This window comes from Pleurodeles waltl, chromosome 1_1, assembly GCF_031143425.1.
Source record: "Pleurodeles waltl isolate 20211129_DDA chromosome 1_1, aPleWal1.hap1.20221129, whole genome shotgun sequence".
NCBI lineage: Eukaryota > Metazoa > Chordata > Amphibia > Caudata > Salamandridae > Pleurodeles > Pleurodeles waltl.
The window spans coordinates 361,320,553-361,342,795 of NC_090436.1; the positions used below are offsets into that span (position 1 = coordinate 361,320,553).

Consider the following 22,243-nt stretch of genomic DNA (forward strand, 5'->3'; position numbering starts at 1 on the left):
TTTAAAAAATAAAACAAAAAAGATGCAACTAAGGTGTTTGTATACTGGGATGAGCTCAATTTTCAGACTGTTAAGGTTGTGACAGGAAAGAGGAATGAAGTTGTAATGCATGTATACATGACTGATCCTATGATACATTTCTGGATATTTTTGTGTTAGCCCTGACCACAACCATAAGGAAGGCCATGGGCCTAATTGCACTATTTTCTACTTACTAATATCTGTCCTGCAAATTTTTGAATCATTCAGAGTGTTCACCAAACACAAGACATAGACAAAAAACACACAAGACAAAAATCAAAAAGACAAGACACAGGACAAAAAACGTTACACTTCGCACAGTAGCAACTAAATATTTTTTCAGTGGAGAACAAATGTATTCCTGTCAGCACACTCATCACAAAATGCCATTGTACTGACAGTCACCATGATGAGATAATGTGTAAGCCAGCACACTTTAACCTATGGTAAGGAAATCTTGTAGAAATAACTCACAGTACAGTAACTTCCATTGGGATTATATTGAGTTGGTAAAATGGATCAGTGAGTTAAACACTTGCTGCTGACTTCTGCTCTGATCGGCTAGTCACAAGATGGTATACTGGCTAGAGCAACCCTTCCTTCTAAAGTTGGTAAGGTGACTACAAATAAATTGGGGATTGCAAATGACAGAAGTCTGGTACAACACCTCATATAAAAAATAAGCTGTTGTTTCTCAGAAAGTACTCACTACCTGAGGGTCCCAAAAATAAATACCAGCAGTAGCACGCTGCAACGGGGGTGGGGGACAAGACCACCATGTATGCCATTGTTCAACATGTATTAACAAATTGGAGTCATGATGATATTATGAAGAGGAGTTATTAAATTGTAGAACATGATATATCTCAAATTAGTCCAATACGTAAGAAAACATTAACACTTAACCATGGATCTTGCTTTCCACGTGTATCACAGGGAACAGACCATGGTAAGCGTTTTTAGAATCTGCAGCTTTATTTCACTTAGCTAGGTAAAAAACACAAATCTGTTATTGGCATGGAATTTCACTGTATGAAAAGTTACAAACTTTATTTTCATTCTAATCTGGAAAAACAGCAAACGTGTTACGAAATATGGCAATAAATTAGAATATAATTTAGAAAAGCCAAGAAATCATTTTAGTAAGAGTTTACCACATTAATACTCGAGTATAAAATAGTAGAAAACTAATTGTGAAGATACAAAGGTCATTTTGTTTGATACTGTTACGAACGCCTATGTGATATTCACGTGAAAAAACAAAGTTCATCTTAAATAGACTGTTTGTGACCCATTCCATTTCTATGGATGCATCTGTGATCACAGTCTAATTAAATTTTTGAGCACCAGGATTCGCATAAAAACGAATTTCTAATTCTAAATTGACCTGTATATATAAAAATGTTGTTCTCTTTATTTGGAGGTTGGAATATAATAAAAACATGTCTAGCTTAGATTACCAACTGTATGTGGTAACAATGTAGCAGTAGCAGCAATATAGTGTCATAAAATAAACTATTTTTTTCGGGGGCATCAGGATTTTGAGGACCAGTTCAGTACCAGATTCAAGCCGTTCTACTGTGTTCTGTCAAACACCTCCATACTCTTAAACAATACCATTTATCAATGTTTCTGCGAGCTCCTTCCCTTCCCATGCCAGCACGCCGTGACCCAGTTTTACTGCACCAATGATGGGGAAAAGGAAATTCTTAGACACATGCTATGTAGCCGGTATTACAGCTAAAACGGGGTACACTGACTGGTAAATGTTTATGTTGAACTATTTCTGTAGCACCAAAACCACCTAGAAATAGAAGTACGGCCTGGTAGAGGCAAGGCATTGATCTGCAGACATGGGAAATTCTGAAAACACACCTTTCCCTCTTCATAACCCGGCGTTGACAGTGCCCGCCAGCGCCATGACGAGTCGGCCACTGTCACATCCCGGGATCAATGTTGCTTCACCAGCGGGCTCAAAGAGCGAGTTCTAGATCAAAATTTCGAAGAATGTGTTCCAATGGTCGGGGTGAAAAAGACTGGCATACAGTGTTATAGCTTGAGAACATTCATCAGCGGCAAATAGATGCGTTAGACTCTAATAATGTAGACTTTACTGTACCGTTTTGATTGCAAGCTTGAACCTCTCAAAGAGGCTATTTTGCTCAGACTTGACCCTACCATCATTAGATAGTAGGCGACAAGATCTCTAAAACCCAGCGGCTATGCCTAACCACAGAATTTTACGCAGATTGTCGAAATATTATTTTTTATATATTTAAGAGAAACACAATTAATACAGCCCTCTCGCCTTCTTTCCCCGGTTTCACATTAGTTAGAAAATGTAACGCATGTAACAAGTATGTCTTGTTCAGATATTACAATCTTTAAAAAATTGAGAGTTTCGTTGCAAGGCTAACATATTTCTTAATGAGTGTCATTTGATTTCGGTCAAAACTACAGGTGTTATCAGCAAGCAGTGCACAGCTGCACTATAACACACAATATAGGAGAATATTTGGACACAGGTGTAAATCCAACAGTCATTTGATGCACAGTGCACACATTTAAGGTCTGGAATTCAATTTGAATATCGGCTTCTTTTTTCTAGCTTTCCTTTTGTTAGTGGGGGTCCATCGTACAGCTGTACACATTTTGAGCTCTGGAATTTACGCAACTTAAGTTGGCTTGTTGTCACTTGTACTCTTACCACAGAGTACTCTTAATAATAAAGATGTGCTGAGTAGGTGTTCAATCTACAGCATATAACTAGAGGCCCCACAAGTTTTTCTTAAATTCTTTGGTTCTTCACCCTGTCCATTTTTCTCAGCTCACATGGAGCTCACACTGAAATGCACAAGCTCCTTCTAAGCCACACTGAAAATGCATGCACGCTGACTCACAAAGCGAACAGCAAAAAGAGTGCATATTTGCTCACAAGATGCAAAACAATGGGCTGGTTTCATACCAGTGTGCGATGACTTGTATCTTTGAACTGTATTTTGTAGCCAACTGGTCAGAAAGTAAGGATGAACGAATGAAGTGTAAGCCCTGTAAAGTTTCAAGTCACTTTGTGGCAAATAATGTAAACAGCAGTGAGCTAGGGTGGAGCGCTGCAGCCCACTTTTGCATTCCATCCAATTCCGCAACTGTACACGTTCCACCAACAGAACATATAGTTTGCATTATCATATGAACGGCCTTTCTTTCTGATGGCGACCTGAACTTGTCTGGCAGAAAGGTCCTTTGCCATTTACCTTCACAGAAAGCTGGCCAACTTGCGATGTAGGCATACTCACAGTAACTGATGCAGTACGTGCTCCAAACCCCAGATTATTCTGGCTACGACAAGTTGGAATATGGCTCACAGCAGTTCCAGAAACCAAGGATCAATCCTTACAAAATTTACTAGAATGAACAAATACATATTTTCTTTATGCTTGATCTACAATTGCTCCTTAAATAACATTTTAAAGCCTGTCTTATAATTTAAATGGAGGTGCCATTTAGTGAGATAAAATAGTTAATATTATTTTTAACTATAACTTGATTTGTTTACTCTTTAGTTCCAAAGTCCTGGCAGCAACATTTTAAACATTTCTTTAAATACACATTGATTCAGTGTTATTGCTAAGTCCATAAAAACAAATATTCCAATGGTCCAAGGATAGTGAGCAATCGATTGGATTTACTTGAAAGAACTTAATTGTTCAAAGGTTAGGTGGTCTATATGTCTCATCTGCCTTTTCCCCATTTGGCATTCACTCCTTGTATTGTGTCCAGCACTTTGGATGAATAAATCTTACTTCACAGAAGTTAAAATATTATTGAAATCCCGTCAGCAGTGGCTGAGCAGTGGTTGAGTGTTCCACAGGGTGATGCATATTCAAAGACGTCCACCTTCTTTCTTGGTGTGCCTCTCTTTGATAGACACATTTCCGAACTGGAAGAACAAGGCCTTTTCTCACTTAGTGTGGTTCAGTGTGCTTGGCAGGTCTTACAACACATCTGCCTGAAGTATGCGCGACTGCAAAACTTGAACTTCAGCACCAGTGGGCAATACGCCACTTTGTTCACATCTTTGCATTCTGGAGAAGTAAGGTACAACATGGAGAATGATTAGAAAAACAACAGGAAGACATAAACAAGTCCAATCACATAAAATAGTATGTTGGTATTGGGTGTGCTTTAATTGCTTTCATGATTTAGGGCTCGATCTAGATCTCAGCGGATGGAATACTCCATAACAAATGTGACGGATATAACCGTCTGCTGTGGTACGATCTCCATATGATATAATGAGATACAAGTATGGCGGACGGGATATCCATCATGTTAGTGACGGAGTATTCCCCTCCGCCAAGATCTAAATCGGGCCCACAGTGCTTAAATTGCTTAACATTGTATGCTAGTCTTGGTATAAGTAGCAATTACTTTTCTTTTGTCGTTTGTAAAACTTGTTATCAAAACTAATAATGTAATCCCAATCATAACTAATTTATTAGAGAACTGTAGATGTATACCGGTTTTGAAATGTGAGCTATGTTTATGGACGTTGAACTTCTGTTGAAAAGAACAAATTATTGAACTCTCCTGTAGGATTCCTCTTATAAGGAATTTATTGGGAACTCCTCCAGGCAATGAGAGGAACTAGAACCCGCTGATCTGCTTTAACTTGGTCTCCCATCAATGGGTAAGCATCTAGCCCTGCTCTTCCTCTCTAGTTCACTGTTCCAAATTTGTAATCCTGTCTGCATGCCCCCTCCTTGCTACGACTAAGTGGAGGTGGATTAATCCAATGCATTAAGACAAAGTGTACTATGTGACAGAGGAACATTTATTTTCACGCATGCCACTGCTGCTCCAATCAATAAGTGACTAATCTACACAGGTCTCTGATTTATCGAAACATGCAAGGTGCTTGGCCACACTTCGTAAGCGTCAAACACCTTTGAAGGTTAGCAAGTGCAACTCTGATGACATAATAGTTGGCAAAATGTTCTGCAACAATTCAAGTAGGACAAAAATGTTCAATTCATCAAAAATTAACTGCTTCTGTGAATGATTAAAAGATGCACGCAATGCTATAACTTGTTGCATACCCAGAGAGAGAAATACAAATCAACACTATCCAGAAGATGAGATGGGTCTCTTTAATGAAAAAAGAACCCTCTTTTGCGTGTTGTTCTTGAATACAAAGTAGCTACCTAGTGCCACCTCTGCCACAGGGATAAAGTGCTGTCCAGGGTCTGATGTCACGATCAAGGTGCTGATCCAGTTTTGAAGAAGCTTAAGTGGACATTACCGTCACGTCCCTCCCTAGCTGTACTCCATAATTAATAAGGCAGTGTCGCCTTGCAAGACACCACTACCAAGTCTTAATAAACACAACCCTGAGATCCTACTATGCTTCTTGTCTTGTGATGAGCACTTACCAGGTGGCTGGCGGTTGTGGGGCCTCGCCACCCTTCATAAGTACAACTTTCTTTTAGGCCTGGCGGGTGCAGAGTGACAGGCCAGGTACTGAGGAAGCTGTGTTGTCCGCAGCAGGTCTGATGCAGAGCATGGGATTGCAGATCAGCGTGGGTGTCAGTGACAGAGTTCAACTGGTCCCAGGTAGCTGGGGGGTTTCTCTCAGGTTCAGGAAGCAGCACCACACACACTCCTCAGTGCAGGCTGAGTGAGAAGCAGCATTCTGAGTCAGAGGGTGCATTGTTATATGTATATTTATACTGCTTAGATGCCTCAGTTTCTCAATTTCTTGCTTTGATTGGTGGCATATATTATTTGTCCTCTCTGGACTTCTGGCCCTCTTGTTATATATTTATACAGCTAAAGGTAGTATGTGGCATTTCCTCATTATACTGTGACAAAGGTTTAGAAAGGAGGCGAATAACCAGCCGAAAATATATTCTTCAAAGCAGGATTCTTTCACACACTCAGGACCAGCCAAAAAGACGTCCTGACAACCAAAGAGCAACCTTAATAGATCCAGATAGCAGAAGGATTCAACAGTTTCTTCATATTTGGGAGAAGAATGTAACAGACAAGTGGGTCTTAAGCATAGTCGAGAAAGGCTATGCTATAAACCTCTCAGATTGGTCACCAGAAACAGTGGTCATCCCCATGCAGTTCCCAAAGAGAGAGGCCAAGCATCCAGCACTTGCGGAAGGAATAAACATTCTCCAGGACAAAAGAGCTATTATCGAGTTTCCAGAAAAGGAAAATTGTACTGGAGTGTACTCTGTTCTCTTTTTGGTGAATAAGGGGGTCTGGCTCTTTTCATCCAGAACTAGATCTTAAGTGGGTAAACTCCTGTGTGAGGACTTTTCACTTCCACATGGTGACTCTGCAGGGCATTATACCATTGATAAAAAACAGGAGATTTTCTGCCATTAATAGACTTGCAGGATGCATATCTCCACATACATGTTCAAGACTCTCAACAATTTCTACAGTTTGTGGTAGGTGACAAATACTATAATTTCAGAGTCCTACCGTTTGGGTTAAAGTCCTGGTGGCCTTGCTTCATATGTAGGATTTTTCCTTTACCCCTATCTCTACGACTGGTTGCTTTAGGCACCTTCGATAGAGTCTTTTGTGGTCCGAGTCCTGTCACTGCTCAAGGAACATGAGTTCCTCATAAACTGGACAAGTCAAATCTAGTTTCATCTCAGTTCCCATCTTTCATAGACACAATATTTCAGACCGATTTGGGAATTGCTACTCTTCCAATGAGGACAGTCCAAACCTTTCAATCTAACATCATGAATATTTTGACTCAGGAGGCTTCTTAAGCCCTTTCAAGGCTAATGGTCAATGGGGGATTTAGCCTCAACTGTTTTTCTGATTTAATGGGCATGATTCCAACTAAGCAACCTTGCAACATGGATACTCCCAAATTTGTTCCGAGGTTCACAAGATCTGACAATAAGAATAATTTTGTCTTTTCAGATGAGGAAGAACCTGGCTTTTAAAACAAATATTGTTAGCCCCTCCAACACCCCTAATTATCACAACTTACACCAATTTGTCAGGCTGAGGTGCACGGCTAGGGGACCAGGAAGTTCAGGAACTCGGACTTACAAAAAAGCTCAGAGAACATCGAACTGGAGAGAGATGGAAGCTGTGAGGTTAGCTCTAAGATCATTCGATCAGCAGATCAGGGGCAGGTCAGTCATGATTCATACAGACCACATGACAGCCAAAGCCTTCATCAACAGGCAGGAGGTGTGAAAACTCCTGCCTTGATGAGGATTATGCAAAGAATCTTTCAGTGGGCCCATTGTTCTTTGATTTCCCTGACTGCAATTTCAATACATGGAATATGCAACATAAAAGCAGGCAACCCAAGCAGACAAATTCCTTTGGCTCGGAATTCTCTCCATCCAGACATTTTTAGTGTCCAGGCCCAGTGATGGGGTCATCTAGTATTGCTTCTATTTGCATCCCCAGCAGACACCAAAGAGATGACACTCTGTTTGAGGGGGAGGGACGGTCTAGCATAGGTGACAGATGCACTTTCCTGCACATGGCCTTCGGCTCTGTTTTACGCCTTATCTTCCTTCCATAATTTGACCCTTTCTTTTGAGGTTGAGGTCAGAAAGAGCTGCAGTTATCTTGATTGCTCTAGAATGGCCTCGTGCAAACTGGTTCCCTCTTCTGAAAGCCCTGAGTATTGCACAGGAATAGAAACTTCCAGTAGTTCCTTACCCTCTCTTTTTCCCTTTCTAAAGACAGGAATCGCTGGAGAAGCTACAGCTAAGAGCTTCGAGGTTGAGAGAAGGGGAGTAATACAACAGGGTCTTCCAGAAAATCTGGCAGTCACTCTTCAAACCTCCATGAAGTCATCTACACTAAGATCATGTAGTAGACACTGGCATACTTTTTCTTATTGATGTACTTCCAGAGATTTTGATCCGACCACTCTAGATTTAGATCACATTATGGAATTCTTACAGGACGGTTCTAGATTGGGAATGAAGGTCCCACTCTAAGAGCCCAATGGGCAGCCATTAGGGTGTTCAAAGGCTCTTGGAAGAATTTAAGGGATGAGGATTGTTTGGTTTCTAGGTTAATCAAGGGACTTGAGAACATTTATCTGACTCCTTAAAGATCATTCCCATCTTGGAATTAACCTTTAGTCTTAAAAAACCCAAACTAGGCTTCATTTTCAGCCCCTGGATGAACTGGATTTAAGGTTCTTTACCTTGAGTCTTTTAACTATAACATCAGCTAGAAAGTCAGGGGAGCTGGGAGCTCTAACATATAAATACCTGTTTTGTAAAGTACCACAGGATAGTACCCTCTTAGTTCTGTCTTTTGTTCCAAAGGTGAACTCTTCATTTAAGGGAACAAGGCAACATTTTACCCTAGTTTTTTCTATCTTCATCGACTACCGAGGAGGGGAAGTTGCATTCATTAGATGACAGAAGGGCCCTTCTAGCTTACTTGGACAGAGGTCAGTCGTTTAGAAAAGCAGAATCACTTTTTGTAAACTATGGTCCTGCTGGGAGAGGAGAAGAGACTGCATCTGTAAGCTGAGAGGTCGGGTCTCTGATTTTCATGGTTTTTGCCTTTGTGGGCAAGATCCAACCAGTAGGGATTCAAGGAAGATTTACAGGTACCATGTCTTCCATTATGGCAGAACTGCTGATATCTGTAGTGCAGCTACTTGGTCAGCTCTCTCTACCTTCATCAGACGCTACAGTATTTCGGATAAAACACACCTAGATGAAGTGTTAGGATATAAGGTGCTCTCCTCTATGAAGCAATTGAGTTGAGTAATTTGACTTCATTAAAACTTTCTGATTTGGTGCTTTGGTGATTTGTCAGGAACGGGGCAACAGTGTTACTTTCATGAAAGAGCTTTTTACAGTCAGGAGGAATGGCCAGGGGCGGGCTTATTATTCAGCCCTAGTATCGGTGTATTGCAAGGTGGGACCGCCCTCTATTATGAATTAAAGCGAGGCACTATGACTAGACGTAATGCAATTACCAGGCAGTAATATAGGCATTACTCATCTGAGTGGTGCTCAATAGGTGTTTTCCATGATTTATTGTGAACCTAACTACTCTATGTTAGTGAAATAGTATAATGATGCACAGTGTCTGCATTACACCAGTTTAGGAAGTTCAGGGATTGTGGGGGGAAAGGGCTAAATTCAACTGGAGAGGGTCAAGGAAGGCGATGCAACAGTTGACAGCACTGTGGATGTGACCATCTATGTGGCTGTCTATGGATGAAGGATAAGGAATACAGTACGGAACAACAACATTTGAGGTGTGGGGGTAAAGAAAGACAATCAGTTCATATAGAAGTGTTTTTTAGAATATTTTAGGACCACACAAACTATTGCTATTAATATTTTTCAAAATCCTGTTGTTGAAATTTAGCTTTACATTTCAAAACTTTTTTGCTGGATTTAATTTTCCAAATGAATTTCTTTTTTTTTTTTTTAGATGCTGGAACACCTCTACTTTAATACCCTCATTATCCTGCTTCCTGTTTTCTTAGCCTCATAAAGTTTAGCTATTTACCCTATTGCTGGCATCTCTCCTTTAACTCCCTAAACAGAAAATTCCTTCACATTCTCGGCTTCTTTCAATCCTCTGTTATCCATCTACTGCGACAGTCTTGTGCAGATATATCTTCCTGACTGCCTTACAAGATTGCACCCGCTGGTCAGTCTTTGTTCACCCCAAGCTTTTATCTATCAGGTAATGTGTTATCATGTGCAGAAGCTTCACATTTCTCCAAACAGCTTTTTAACTTGGGGAGCATGGTAGGGGCAAGGGAATGCGAGATTACAGAACTCAGGGACTTTAAAGCAGAAGTAAGCAGAATGGAGGGGAGGCAAAGATAATTATGAATTGCACAGGGTGGTGTAGGCAAACTTGCTATGGTGGTAATGAAGGTTCAGGCATATTTGTACCATTACTGAATATAATCATGATGCACGAAACCGAGAGTCGATAATGTAATGGCAGGTGGTGATACCCTTTATTTGGTTATGGGCCAAACATTAATACGAAGAGAACTAACAGAACATATAATTTTGGAAACTTTGAAATCTGCAGTACAACCATATTTTGTTTGGCTCCACTTTTTTTAACACAATTAGTGAAATATGCTTGTTGATTATACAACCAAAACAACGTGAGCTGCAGATAGATCTCTAGACAGACAGAAACCGATGAAGACAAGCAGACTGACACTTAGACAACAGCTCAATGAACAAACAGATAAATAAATGTTTGCTTCGGCTTGTACAGACTTCGCTCAAGATTTAGAGGATCATTCCAAATCTCTCTGTGGCGTTATGATGGTTAAAGAGCACATTGTAAATTGCCTATTTTACCTTTTCCACTCTGCAGGACTGTGCATGGTAACACTGGATCTAACAGTTATAGTCACATTTATTTTCAATAATTGCACAGCGTAACTACATAGTTATTCAAAAATGCATTTATCCAATACTACTGCTTCACGCAACGCACTAGAATTGCTATAGATAGGTTTGTATTTGAGCAATATGGATTCAGTGAAGATATTGGGGATTGGTGATTTGAGCTACCTGGAAGGGGATAGTTATAGGAAGATTGGATTGTGGAGTGGAATACTATGGTGGGTGTGCAAAATCACACTCTTAGTAGATTTTTTTAAAGAAACAATAGGTCAGGAGACACGTCTTTTTTCAAACCAGACCTAAACATTTCTTTTGGTGCCCGGTCTCCGTACATTGTATTCAGGAACCCTGCAATGAGGACACCAGATAGTGAAGATAAAGTCAATGGTTGTTAACATGAAATAGTGTACTGTAATAATGTCAAGTACAGTTTGAACAGACACCCAAGTTTCCGAAAAACAACTAACCAACATACTTCATTTTTAGGGTGGAGCGAGGATTTCAGTCCTGTTTTCAACTGTATATCAATTAATAAATATGGTCATATCCTGAGCTTTAATCAGCTCCTTTTTCTTAACTCCCCTTCCTCATTCCTGGAAGGCTAACAAGCATCTGCCTGACCATTCATTTAAAGTTATGTCTGACATTTGACCAAATAGCCTGAACGGCCTGGGGGTGTTTCATTCTCTGATAGTAACCCAACAGCTCTTTAATGTGCACTGAGACCTTCCTTTGTTTCAGTAGGATAATGGAAGAAGATAAAGCAAAAGGGTAAACTATGCACTGAAATGTTGGTCTGGAGTGCAGATTGCAGAGGTAATTAAATACAGTAGAGTAGATCAAAATGCTGTGCAAAGCAAAATGTAGGGGGTTTCCTAGATGCCGTTCTAGTTTTAGAAAACTACTGTGATCGAGTATTGCCATTTGAACAATGAGCAAAACTCCAACACACTTGGAATTCTTTCACTTCAGTTTTCCCTTTTTCCCCTAAAACTACATATCCACTAATCCTTGGTATCTTCCTAGGCCATTGCTCTGCATAGACAGGGTACTTTTGCAAAAGTTTAAGGGTCTGAGTCGCAGAAAAAATGAATTAATTCCACGCAGGCATAAATCTATGATTTGAATATTTTTCCACATATTGTGTGATTTCCAAAGCACTCAGGTCTTACCAAACAAGTAACTTACCTTCACCAGCTCTCTTTCAGGTAGACTATCTAGCCGCAGATTCCTCACCGTTTAAATACTCCCTTGTTGTCAGACTGGCTCTGGAAAAACTTTCAGTAGTACGTTGTTGCGCCGATTAGTGGAACTGTTCAGCTTCATGCTGACACTGCTCCACGAATTATGTGCGGAGCCTACAAATGCGATACCCCTATGCGCTAACATCAGTTGTTTTCGAGGATGTCAGCGCCCCCAGACACAGCAACAGCCTCAAGAGTGATATTGATCGATATCAGTGTGCAGATTCCTAGACCTGGGATCTTATTAACATGAGTCCAGTCACAGAATAGAGAGGATGGTAGAGCAGTGAGGAATCTCTGGCTAGATAGAGTCTCTACCAGGAAGAGTGTTACCAAGGGTAAGTAATTTGTTCTTCTGACAGATAGACTTATAGCCACAGGTTCCTCACTGTCTGAATAGATACCAAAGCAGTACCTATTTGGAGGCGGGTCTGAGGGTAGCATGAAACCAGAAAGCCTTGCAGGATAGAGCAGGCAAAATGCCCCTCCCGGTGAACCTGACCATCCAGACAATAGTACTTTGTGAACATGTATAGGGACACCCATGTAGCTGCCTTGCAGATACCTTGACAGGAACTCTGCGTGCCAACGCTGTGGTAGCAGCTTTGGCTCTAGTGGAATAAACACACAGTCCTTCTGGAGGCAGCTGCTTGGACAACGCGTGGCAGATCTTAATTCAGAGCACGATCCAGCTGGAAATGGTTCTCTTCTGCACTGCCTTGCCTTATTTCACACTAGCAAACCCCACAAAGACCTCATTGTCAACCTGGTATTCTTTGTGACGATCAATGTTAAAACTGACTGCTCTCTTGGAATCCAAGAGATAAAGCCTCTCCTCTTCCATATAGGGTGGAGCAGAGAATGATGGCAGAGTGATGGTTTGATGGTTTGACTGAAGTGGAATGGCATCACAACATTTGACAGAAAGGAGGCCCCAGTCCACCGAAGCACCTTGTCTGGGAAGAAAGAGGTGTATACTGGAGTAACACAAAGAGCCTGAAGCTTACTTACATGTCGTGCCGAGGTGGTGGTGATGAGGAACACCGTCTTGACAGTAAGGAGCCGTAAAGGACAGTTGTGAAGGGCCTCAAGCAGAGTGCACATCAGATACATCAGGACCATATCAAAGACCCAACCTGCAATGATAACTCCGAGGTCTTTTCTAGCGCTTGGTGACATAAGAGTTTTGCCTCCTATGCAGTGATGACATTCAGTTCATCAACACGTAGTCTTGGAATTGTGGTTCAACTCCAAGCACCACAGGCATATCTGATGGGGATCTATCACACACAGTTGTTTGCTTGAAACCTGGGATGACATCCCTTGCACACTGATATATTTTGGAATAAATCAGGGTAAGTCTCAGGGATATGAGAAGCTCTGGATGTGCGTCTGGTTGCACAAAAATAAAATAAAAGAAACTGAAGCCAGCACACAGGCACCTATATTTCTGGAACGGTCAGCATCGATATGGAGCCGCACAGCACCACCTATCGATGCGCTGAAGTACTCCTGAAAAATCTTCTAGATCCTGTCTGACTCCAGGGGAATATTCAGACAGTGAGGAATCTGTGGCTAGAAGTCTCTATCAGAACAGATACAATGTTTTTCAGAGTTTGCCTTGCATACACCAAATAGTTCTGTCTGTCTTTAGACTTTTTCTTTAGCTGATAAGTAGGGTTTAGGTTTATATACAATTGCACCATTATTTTCTGATACTTTTGTTGACATTAAACACATTTTTCAAGTAAGGAAATCCCTTTCCTTATATTAGCTAACAAATAGGGGACTTAGAGTATGTTCGGACTCTTAATTCACCATGAACTACAGGGTGTTCATCACCATTGCATTGCAATTTTCATGATACTCCTAGGCCAGTCCCTATTTTGCACCCTCAACCTTACACTGGATTGGATAGGAAATTGGTGATTGAAAGTCTGCTATTACTGTTCGCTTATACCACGTTTTGAAAAATTAAGTGACATGTAAGTAACTACGGTGTACCATGATTTTATGAGTGAGACTTACAATGATGGCACTTTAAGTTATTAACTATAACAGAGGTTCTGTCTTTCTAGGCGATCTTTCAGGTTTTCTCAATGGAATATCCTAGGCGCATGAACAGAGTTCGATAAGACTGTGAGCTTATAAAAAAGGGTTGTGCAGGGCCAGACAATACACTTTTTCTTTCAAAGCAATTAGGTCCTTCTACACCTAGTGTAATAAGCTGCAATGAAAACATTACGAAAGTGGAGCTATAGATAACGTACGTAATTGGTGAAATCAAGATCCTGCTATTTGGAGCATTTTAGAAAGGCCCTTTACTTTGTGGTCTCTGCCAGAACCTTAGGTCCACATATATATTCCTATTCTACATTCTACATTCCTATTCTAACATTCCTATTCTACATTCCTATTCTACATTCCTATTCTGACGCTGTCTTAATAACTTATAGCATCTCACAACACTGTGTTACTGTTGTGAACATATACACTGTGAGAGAAAGCATAACCTTCCTGTTGATTCTGTGTCTGTAACATAACAATTGTGGCATCTACGTGCGGATGAATGATATGCAGTTCAGATGTGAGAGCTGAAAAACATATTCAGTTAGTTCTTCAAAATGTCCATGAATTACAGGAAATGGTAATTTGACATGTGTCTGATGATGGCCAGTTGCAATTTTAGAAGATGGAAACTGTTTTGTAAAAGCTGTGCTATATCTAAAAGCCCAGAAATATCTGTACATTCTCAAGTTATGTGATCAAATATATACCATGGTCAATGGAGCTGCCAGTTCTCCTTAAAAGAAAGGGTAAACACCTGAAATGGTGCTGAATGAAGCCAGGATGTATCAAAATAAGCCACAATGTTGACTTCATTCACATCCGCCATCAGGTTAGTTTATTTTTAAGTACTGAAAATGCCAATGACAAAGCCTACTGACCCAACCACTTTCCAATTCTGGCATCGTGTTTTATAGAAATATATGTATGTATATTATGTTGACTCTCAAGTATTTGTTTTTGTGTATCCAGAGACCCCCACCGGGCCTCATGTTTGAATTGAATAAGACTTACATAAAGATGTATTCGAGGGGCATGGCCATGCCGGTGTCCAAGATGGCCTCATGGCAGTGAAGCTCCAGAGCTGTTTGCCCACCAAAACAAGTTTTCCTCGCTACATCTGACCATCTGCATGCCCGAGCCATGCTTATGAGAGGATGTCAGCCCAGGTGCCTGGTGAGCTTGTGAGCACTCTGATGCACGCCTGCTAAAGGTAAGTCAGCTGCGGCAAGCTGCTGCAACCTGACACCATCCTCAGAGGGCCTCCTGCAACAGGTGGTTCTTTTTGCTGCACCGCTCGCTGCGCCGCCGAGGGGATTCTGACCCCCCCTACCGCCATCCTGTTCATGGCGGGAAAGCCGCCATGAACAGGATGGCGGTAGGGGGGGTCGCGGGGCCCCTGGGGGCCCCTGCCGTGCCCATGCCCATGCCCATGGCATGGGCACGGCAGGGGCCCCCTAACAGGGCCCAACTAGGCTTTTCAGTGTCTGCGATGCAGACACTGAAAAGCGCAACGGGTGCTGCTGCACCCGTCGCACGCCTTCCACTCCGCCGGCTCGATTCCGAGCCGGCTTCCTTGTGGAAGGCGCTTTCCCGCTGGGCCGGCGGGCGATCTGAATCAGATCGCCCGCCGGCCCAGCGGGAAAGTCAGAATACCCCTCGCGGTCAATTGACCGCGGGGCGGTATTCAGGCGGATTCCGACGGGCGGGCGGCAACCGCCGCCCGCCTAGGTCGGAATGACCACCACTGTGTTAAGTCTGATCTGGGAGTGGGACCCATTGCAATATTGGGGTTCTACCATCTCCCTATTCCCTGACTTCACAATCGCCGTACAGGAAGTGTGCTGCAAATTCTCAGATGTCAAAAACACCCTGCGAAAACAGAGGCTCAAGTACAGTATGTTGTACCCGGCTTGTCTGCAGGTGAAAGATAATGGACAATCTTAGATTGTTTGCTGCCCCTGTGGATGTCATTATGTTCTGTAAACGTTTGCGGCTCCTGGTCACCCGGCAACACCACTTTCACTCATTCTCCTGATGCTGCTGTGGCTGATGCACCTCACATCCACCCAGACTGAGCTCTGTCTATCAGTACATATTCGTATCATCATTAAACATCCTCATAGATTACGCTGTTGTTTTATCCATATGTTGTGTAATGGCAATTCCCTATTCCAGACCAACTTTCCCTCTCTATTTAGGTACCACAGTTCAGATCGGCAATGGCTGGTGTGGTGTTGCAACCACTCTGAGATGTATACCGCCTCGCTCAGAATGTTTCTTTGTATGTTTGGGATTTGCCAGATGTTCTTTTTTCTGGTGTGGAGATGAGTTGTTTTGTTTGAATTTTATTGTTGTATGTATGTTTATATATTATTAGTCCACACCATGACATCATTGCTACTCTCTTTGCGACTAATCTCCACTTTACCTTTGTCTAATGGAGTCCAGCATCAGGGGGTTATGGGAGGTTGAATAGACTTGCATGACATGGAACATCCAAAGTCTTAACAACCTCCAGAAGGGAAAACAGGTGCTCACCTATCTGGCCCACCATGGTGTTAAAATGGAGTTCCTTCAAGAGACACACCTCTCGCCCAAGGGACACCAGCAGACACCAGCACATGTGCCTCTGCTAGGGGGATAACCGATTTTTTGCATGCTATAGCTCATATTCTTATGGAATTTGTACTCTGAAACATAAAAGCATCCCCTTCACCCACCACACAAGCTTCATAAATAGGGGGGGAGATATGTGCTTGTCTCTGGTATACTAGTTGGCAGGTCTGTACTCCTGGTTCATGTCCCGGGAAGCCATCTTGTGGTTGTCTGATATCACTCATCTCCCGCACTTTCCCAGACCACTCCCCAGTAAAGATATTCTTGAAGAATCTGTATGAAGGTGGGTTGACAAGACAATGGAGGTTGCCCGACATTGCCCTACACGATTAGACATTCTGATCAGAGTTACGTGACTACATCTCAGAACACTTTAAACTCAATTCTGGCTCGGTCTCCACACAGACCACCTTATGGGAGGCCTTAAAGGCTTACATCCATGGTGTCTGTATTGCCAAGCTAGTAGGCATACTAAAAAGCATCAGAAAAGATTTAGGCTGCATAAAACAGGAATATTAGTTGACCATGAATCTATGAACCAGGGGCACGAGGCTCTCCTTCATTGACAATCATTTCACTTAGATGATTTTAGAGGCCTCGCGGACCACGAGATGATGTACTTTGGGAAGAATGCACATGTGAGAAGAAATGGTGAAAGTGAGCAGATGGGGTGTACACGAGTGTAGATATTACACCCTAACCCACACTATAACCATGTTACTGAAGTCCTTGCTGCCGACACTGTGACTTTGGTTAATAATAATAGCATAACCAATGAATTTCTGCAGTACTACCAATGCCTATACACTGCACCCCGGGCCCTGCTGCTATCTGTGACTACCTAGTGGAAATTGCGATGGTCTGGTTGATGGATGGCCACCAGCAATTTCTGGTGGCCCCCATTACCAGTGAAGAAATCGTTCAAGTGATTGATGTTTTTCGATGGATCCAAGGCCCGAGACTGGATGGCCTTACAGTCAGCTTCTACAAGGCTTACAAACACACTTTCGCTCGCCACCTACTGGAGGTCCAGGTGGAGTCCCTTGAGTCTGGGTCCCTACCATCAGAGAGATAGTGATAAAGTTACTGCGTAATACTGGTAAGGCGCCTAATGTCTGCACATCCTACAGACCATTCTCACTTCTTAACCATGACAATAAGATCCTCACCAAAGTGGTCTCCACGCAAATCATCTTGTCCATACTAACTGGCTTTTTTTCTGCATAGGTCCACCACCTTGAATCTTTGCACCGTTTTCGCTGTGTTGAATAGAATCTCCCTTGATTCCCCGGCGGTGGTCGCCCTACGTGACACCAAGAAGGTATTTGACTTGCTTGAGTGGCCTTTTTTTAAGGCGACATTGACTGGTGGGATATCTCTATCTGATTATGTTACTATACTCCACTGCCCTGACTGCAAGTCAATGGGACCCTTACCGACCTTTTACATGTGACCACGGGGACATAACAGGGTTGCCCCTTGTCACTCTTGCTATCTGTAATTGCCTTAGACCTGCTAGTCAGACAGCTGCAAGAGCGGCACAAGCATCGTGGCCTCCATTTCTGACAATAGACTCTACTGGTTCCCATGTATGCGGACAATATTTTACTATTTGTTAGGGACCCCACTGTCTATCTAGCTCCTATTATCTGTGAAATTATTCGATTCAGGTGCCTTTTGGGCCTTTCTATTAATTGGAACAAGTCAGAACTTTACTCCCTTAAGCTTCTGCTATCCATGGTGGGGCACATAGACATTATTAAAATGGTGGTTGTTTTCTATATTTGTTTATGAATATACCGATCCCCCTGACTAATAGCTTTTTTGCCACTTTGAGAGGGCTCTTGCTTTGCCTGATTTGGGCAGCCCAATGGCCCAAAATTAGATGGGAGGTCTTATGAAAGAGGTGGCATTGGCATGCCTGATTTCCAATTATACTTTCTGGCAGAGCAATGTAACTTCTCGCATTACTGGTCCCATCCAGATACCAGATTACCGTACATGAAGACAGAAAAAGATCAGGCATGGCAGACCCTACTCTCCTCTATACTGCCTCAGGTCTCCCGAGGGACTCTACAGACATACAAACTCTACCACCAGCTGGGCTTGGGTGAAGCTCCACAGGTATTTGGGAGGTAAATTACTGTAGTCCCAAGCCACATCTATCATCCATAACCCTTGGCTGCCTTTAACCCAATAAATACTGGTCCAATGCTCATTACAGGAACACAACTTGCAGACAATGACTGATTTCTTCCCAGGTGGGCACGTTATTACACATGAGGCCCTCACCACTACTGGGATTTCCAGATATATGGATCACTTCATAGATCTGTGACTGGGGGTGAGTGTTTGCATTGTTCAGCACTCCGTCCATCATCCTTTTGTGTTGCTAAAGTTGCCCTAAGTGGGAAGGGTATGCCCAGATGTGGGTCCCTTGCTCACGGTGCCATTGAATTCAAGCTAGACTGGCTGATGAAGGGTGATACCCTGAAACCGGCCCCAGGATGCTGGATTCCGATCCAGGAAGGACCAGGCCTGGCAGTTCGGGCTGGACTGTTCCCATGAGGAACAGGGTCAAGACTGATTTGCATATGGCTGGGTCCAAACTGGGGTGGCATGGTGAGCAAAAGAACGATCGATTAAACCCAGATCTGTGACTGGGGGTGAGTGTTTGCATTGTTCAGCACTCCCTCCATCATCCTTTTGTGTTGCTAAAGTTACCCTAACTGGGAAGGGTATGCCCAGATGTGGGTCCCTTGCTCACGGTGCCTCTGGATTCAAGCTAGCCAGCCTGGCTGATGAAGGGTGATACCCTGAAACCGGTCCCATGATGCTTGTTTCTGGTACAGGGAGGACCAGGCCTGGCATCTCGGGCAGGACTGTTACCATGAGGAACAGGGTCAAGAATGATTTGCATACGGCTGGGTCCAAACTGGGGTGGCATGCTGAGCAAAAGAATGATGGATTAAACCCAGATCTGTGACTGGGGGTGAGTATTTGCATTGTTCAGCACTGCGTCCATCATCCTTTTGTGTTGCTAAAGAGCCCTAAGTGGGAAGGGTATGCCCAGACGGGGGTCCCTTGCTCACGGTGCCACTGGATTCAAGCTAGCCTGGCTGATGAAGGGTGATACCCTGAAACCGGTCCCAGGATGCTTGTTTCCAGTCCAGGGAGGACCAGGCCTGGCAGTTTGGGCTGGACTCTTCCCATGAGGAACAGGGTCAAGACTGACTTGCATATGGCTGGGTCAAAACTGGGGAGGCATGGTGAGCAAATGAACGATGGATTAAACCCAGATCTGTGACTGGGGGTGAGTGTTTGCATTGTTCAGCACTCCGTCCATCACCCTTTTTTTTTGCTAAAGTTGCCCTAACTGGGAAGGGTATGCCCAGATGTGGGTCCCTTGCTCACGGTGCCTCTGGATTCAAGCTAGCCTGGCTGATGAAGGGTGATACCCTGAAACCGGTCCCATGATGCTTGTTTCCGGTACAGGGAGGACCAGGCCTGGCATCTCGGGCTGGACTGTTCCCATGAGGAACAGGGTCAAGAATGATTTGCATATGGCTGGGTCCAAACTGTGGTGGCATGCTGAGAAAAAGAACGATGGATTAAACCCAGATCTGTGACTGGGGGTGAGTATTTGCATTGTTCAGCACTCCGTCCATCATCCTTTTGTGTTGCTAAAGTTGCCCTAACTGGGAAGGGTATGCCCAGATGTGGGTCCCTTGCTCACGGTGCCACTGGATTCACGTTAGCCTGGCTGATGAAGGGTGATACCCTGAAACCGGTCCCATGATGCTTGTTTCCGGTACAGGGAGGACCAGGCCTGGCAGTTCGGGCTGGACTGTTCCCATGAGGAACAGGGTCAAGACTGATTTGCATATAGCTGGGTCCAAACTGGGGTGGCATGGTGAGCAAAAGAACAATATATTAAACCCAGATCTGTGACTGAGGGTGAGTGTCTGCATTGTTCAGCACTCCGTCCATCATCCTTTTGTGCCACTTCATACACAGTCACTGACATAACACCCTGCACAACAGAATAACCTCATATCTAGTGGAACCTGAGGGGTTTCCCCCATTGACACTGGTGATCACTGCCACCGATGGATACCGCCTGGTCTCTCGGCTCTACCAAGTCTGCTTAACCCTGAAATCAGGAGGTGATGTGAAGGCCCGGGCAGCATGGGATCGTGACTTAGGGGACTCTATACCTGACAAGACAAAACTTTTTTGCTGCATGCAAGCAAAGCTTATTTCCCGCAAGCGTAGGCATAAACTACTGCACTAACAGTTTATACACTATGCATGTACTACGCCACACGGATTAGTGAAAACTGATCCCACACCTTCACACAAGTGCCCGAAGTGCAGCGCTGACTACACAGACTTCATAGACCTGGCAAGGACATGTCCCACAATTCACACTTACCTGGCCCTGAGTTCCTGCAATGCTTGGGCTTACCATGGAGCTCGACCCCCTGATGACACTGTTGGGATATGTCAACCCCCACCCCTCCTCAGGCCCAGGCAGTTCGCTGCCACTGCATTGCTCCTGGATAAACATCAGATAACTATACATTGGAGCACTGGTCGGTTCCCCACCAAGAATGAATGGCTGAAGGATATGGTCTATTGTGCAGCGAAATACACGCTACACTTCAACCCCCAGGTCCAGGCCCAAGGAAATGTGGCAACAGTTGCAAGACTATTTGTTAACTCTGGACACAGATGTCTCAGAGGGTGATGCCTGCTGAGGCCCATACTGATGCGTTGTGCTGGAATCACCAAGCACGTCTACTAACAAGAGACATCTGATGGCCCCGTCGCCCTTATGTTCCAAATTTTAACTACAACACTGCCCTCCCATGCCTAGACACCCCACTGCTTACGTTATGTATGCTTTGTATGGTCGCAGATGTACAATGCATGACTTACATCTTGATGTCTTTCCTTTCTATTTGGTTTGTTAGTATCATGAAAATGGGAACAAAAAGTTTTAAAAAAAGATGTACACAAAATGAGTTGTTTAACCGAGTTAATTGTTGTCACAACTGACACCCTATAACGATAAGCCTGCATGCCAGATGTTGATAAAAACAGATATGTCCATGTGCCTTTGGATTGAACAATGACAGAAACGGACAAGTAGACAAAAATTTCTAATTCCCCATTGAAGGCATATAGCATCCAGTTTGACATCCGTTACTGGATTTCACAATTATTGACAGACAAATAAGGAAAGGGTTAATGTTTATTTCAATTATTATTGTAATAAAAAGAACACTGTTTTCATTATGAATGTATAACAAATATCATATTGATGATGCAAGACTTCTGGAAACAGAATATTGAATGTTTATTTACATGTGATCAAAGTGTTCAGTCAATTTTGGTATGTTGTAATATTCTGCTTTTTCTTTTGGTAGACTGTGAACTCCATCCAGCTGACTGGATCCAGAACAGACAGAATCTGGGCCAATATGAGCATACTGAATTTGTCCTTCTATAAGATGGAGCTCACAGAGCATAGATCTATAATAGGACAATGACCTATGTTCTCCATCTGAACAAGAAAATAGAGGGAGTAGCATGGCTTCTCTGGCCAAAAGAGCCTGCACTTCTTGGCGCAGGATGGACAGGTGTTCTTGTGAAAAACATTCTGTGAGGTGGAGATGTGAGGGAACTAAAAGGAATGGCAGGGCATAACTGTGTTGAACGACCTGAAGAACCCACCTGTCTGGTAGAAATGTCTGATCCTGCCTCCCACTGGTGGTCGTATGCCACTAAGGGCAAACTAAAGCAGCATGGAAGATGATGCCACAGGGCTGGGGGACTGGGAAATGTGCTTCCCCTGGTGGCCTGGGTGTAACTCTCTGGAGT

At 43.2% G+C, this 22,243-nt stretch overlaps 1 protein-coding gene across 1 annotated transcript in view; it reads right to left on the reverse strand.

Annotated features, from left to right (window-relative positions):
• Positions 1-1,047: 1,047 nt before the first annotated feature.
• The window catches only part of ADAMTS6 (ADAM metallopeptidase with thrombospondin type 1 motif 6), a 1,391,222-nt gene continuing 1,370,026 nt past the window's right edge, over positions 1,048-22,243 (reverse strand). Inside the window, exon 25 of the mRNA XM_069222749.1 lies at positions 1,048-4,106. Within this exon, the coding sequence (XP_069078850.1) occupies positions 3,997-4,106 (110 nt within the window). The 3' untranslated portion in view covers positions 1,048-3,996. The remainder of the gene's footprint in view (positions 4,107-22,243) is intronic.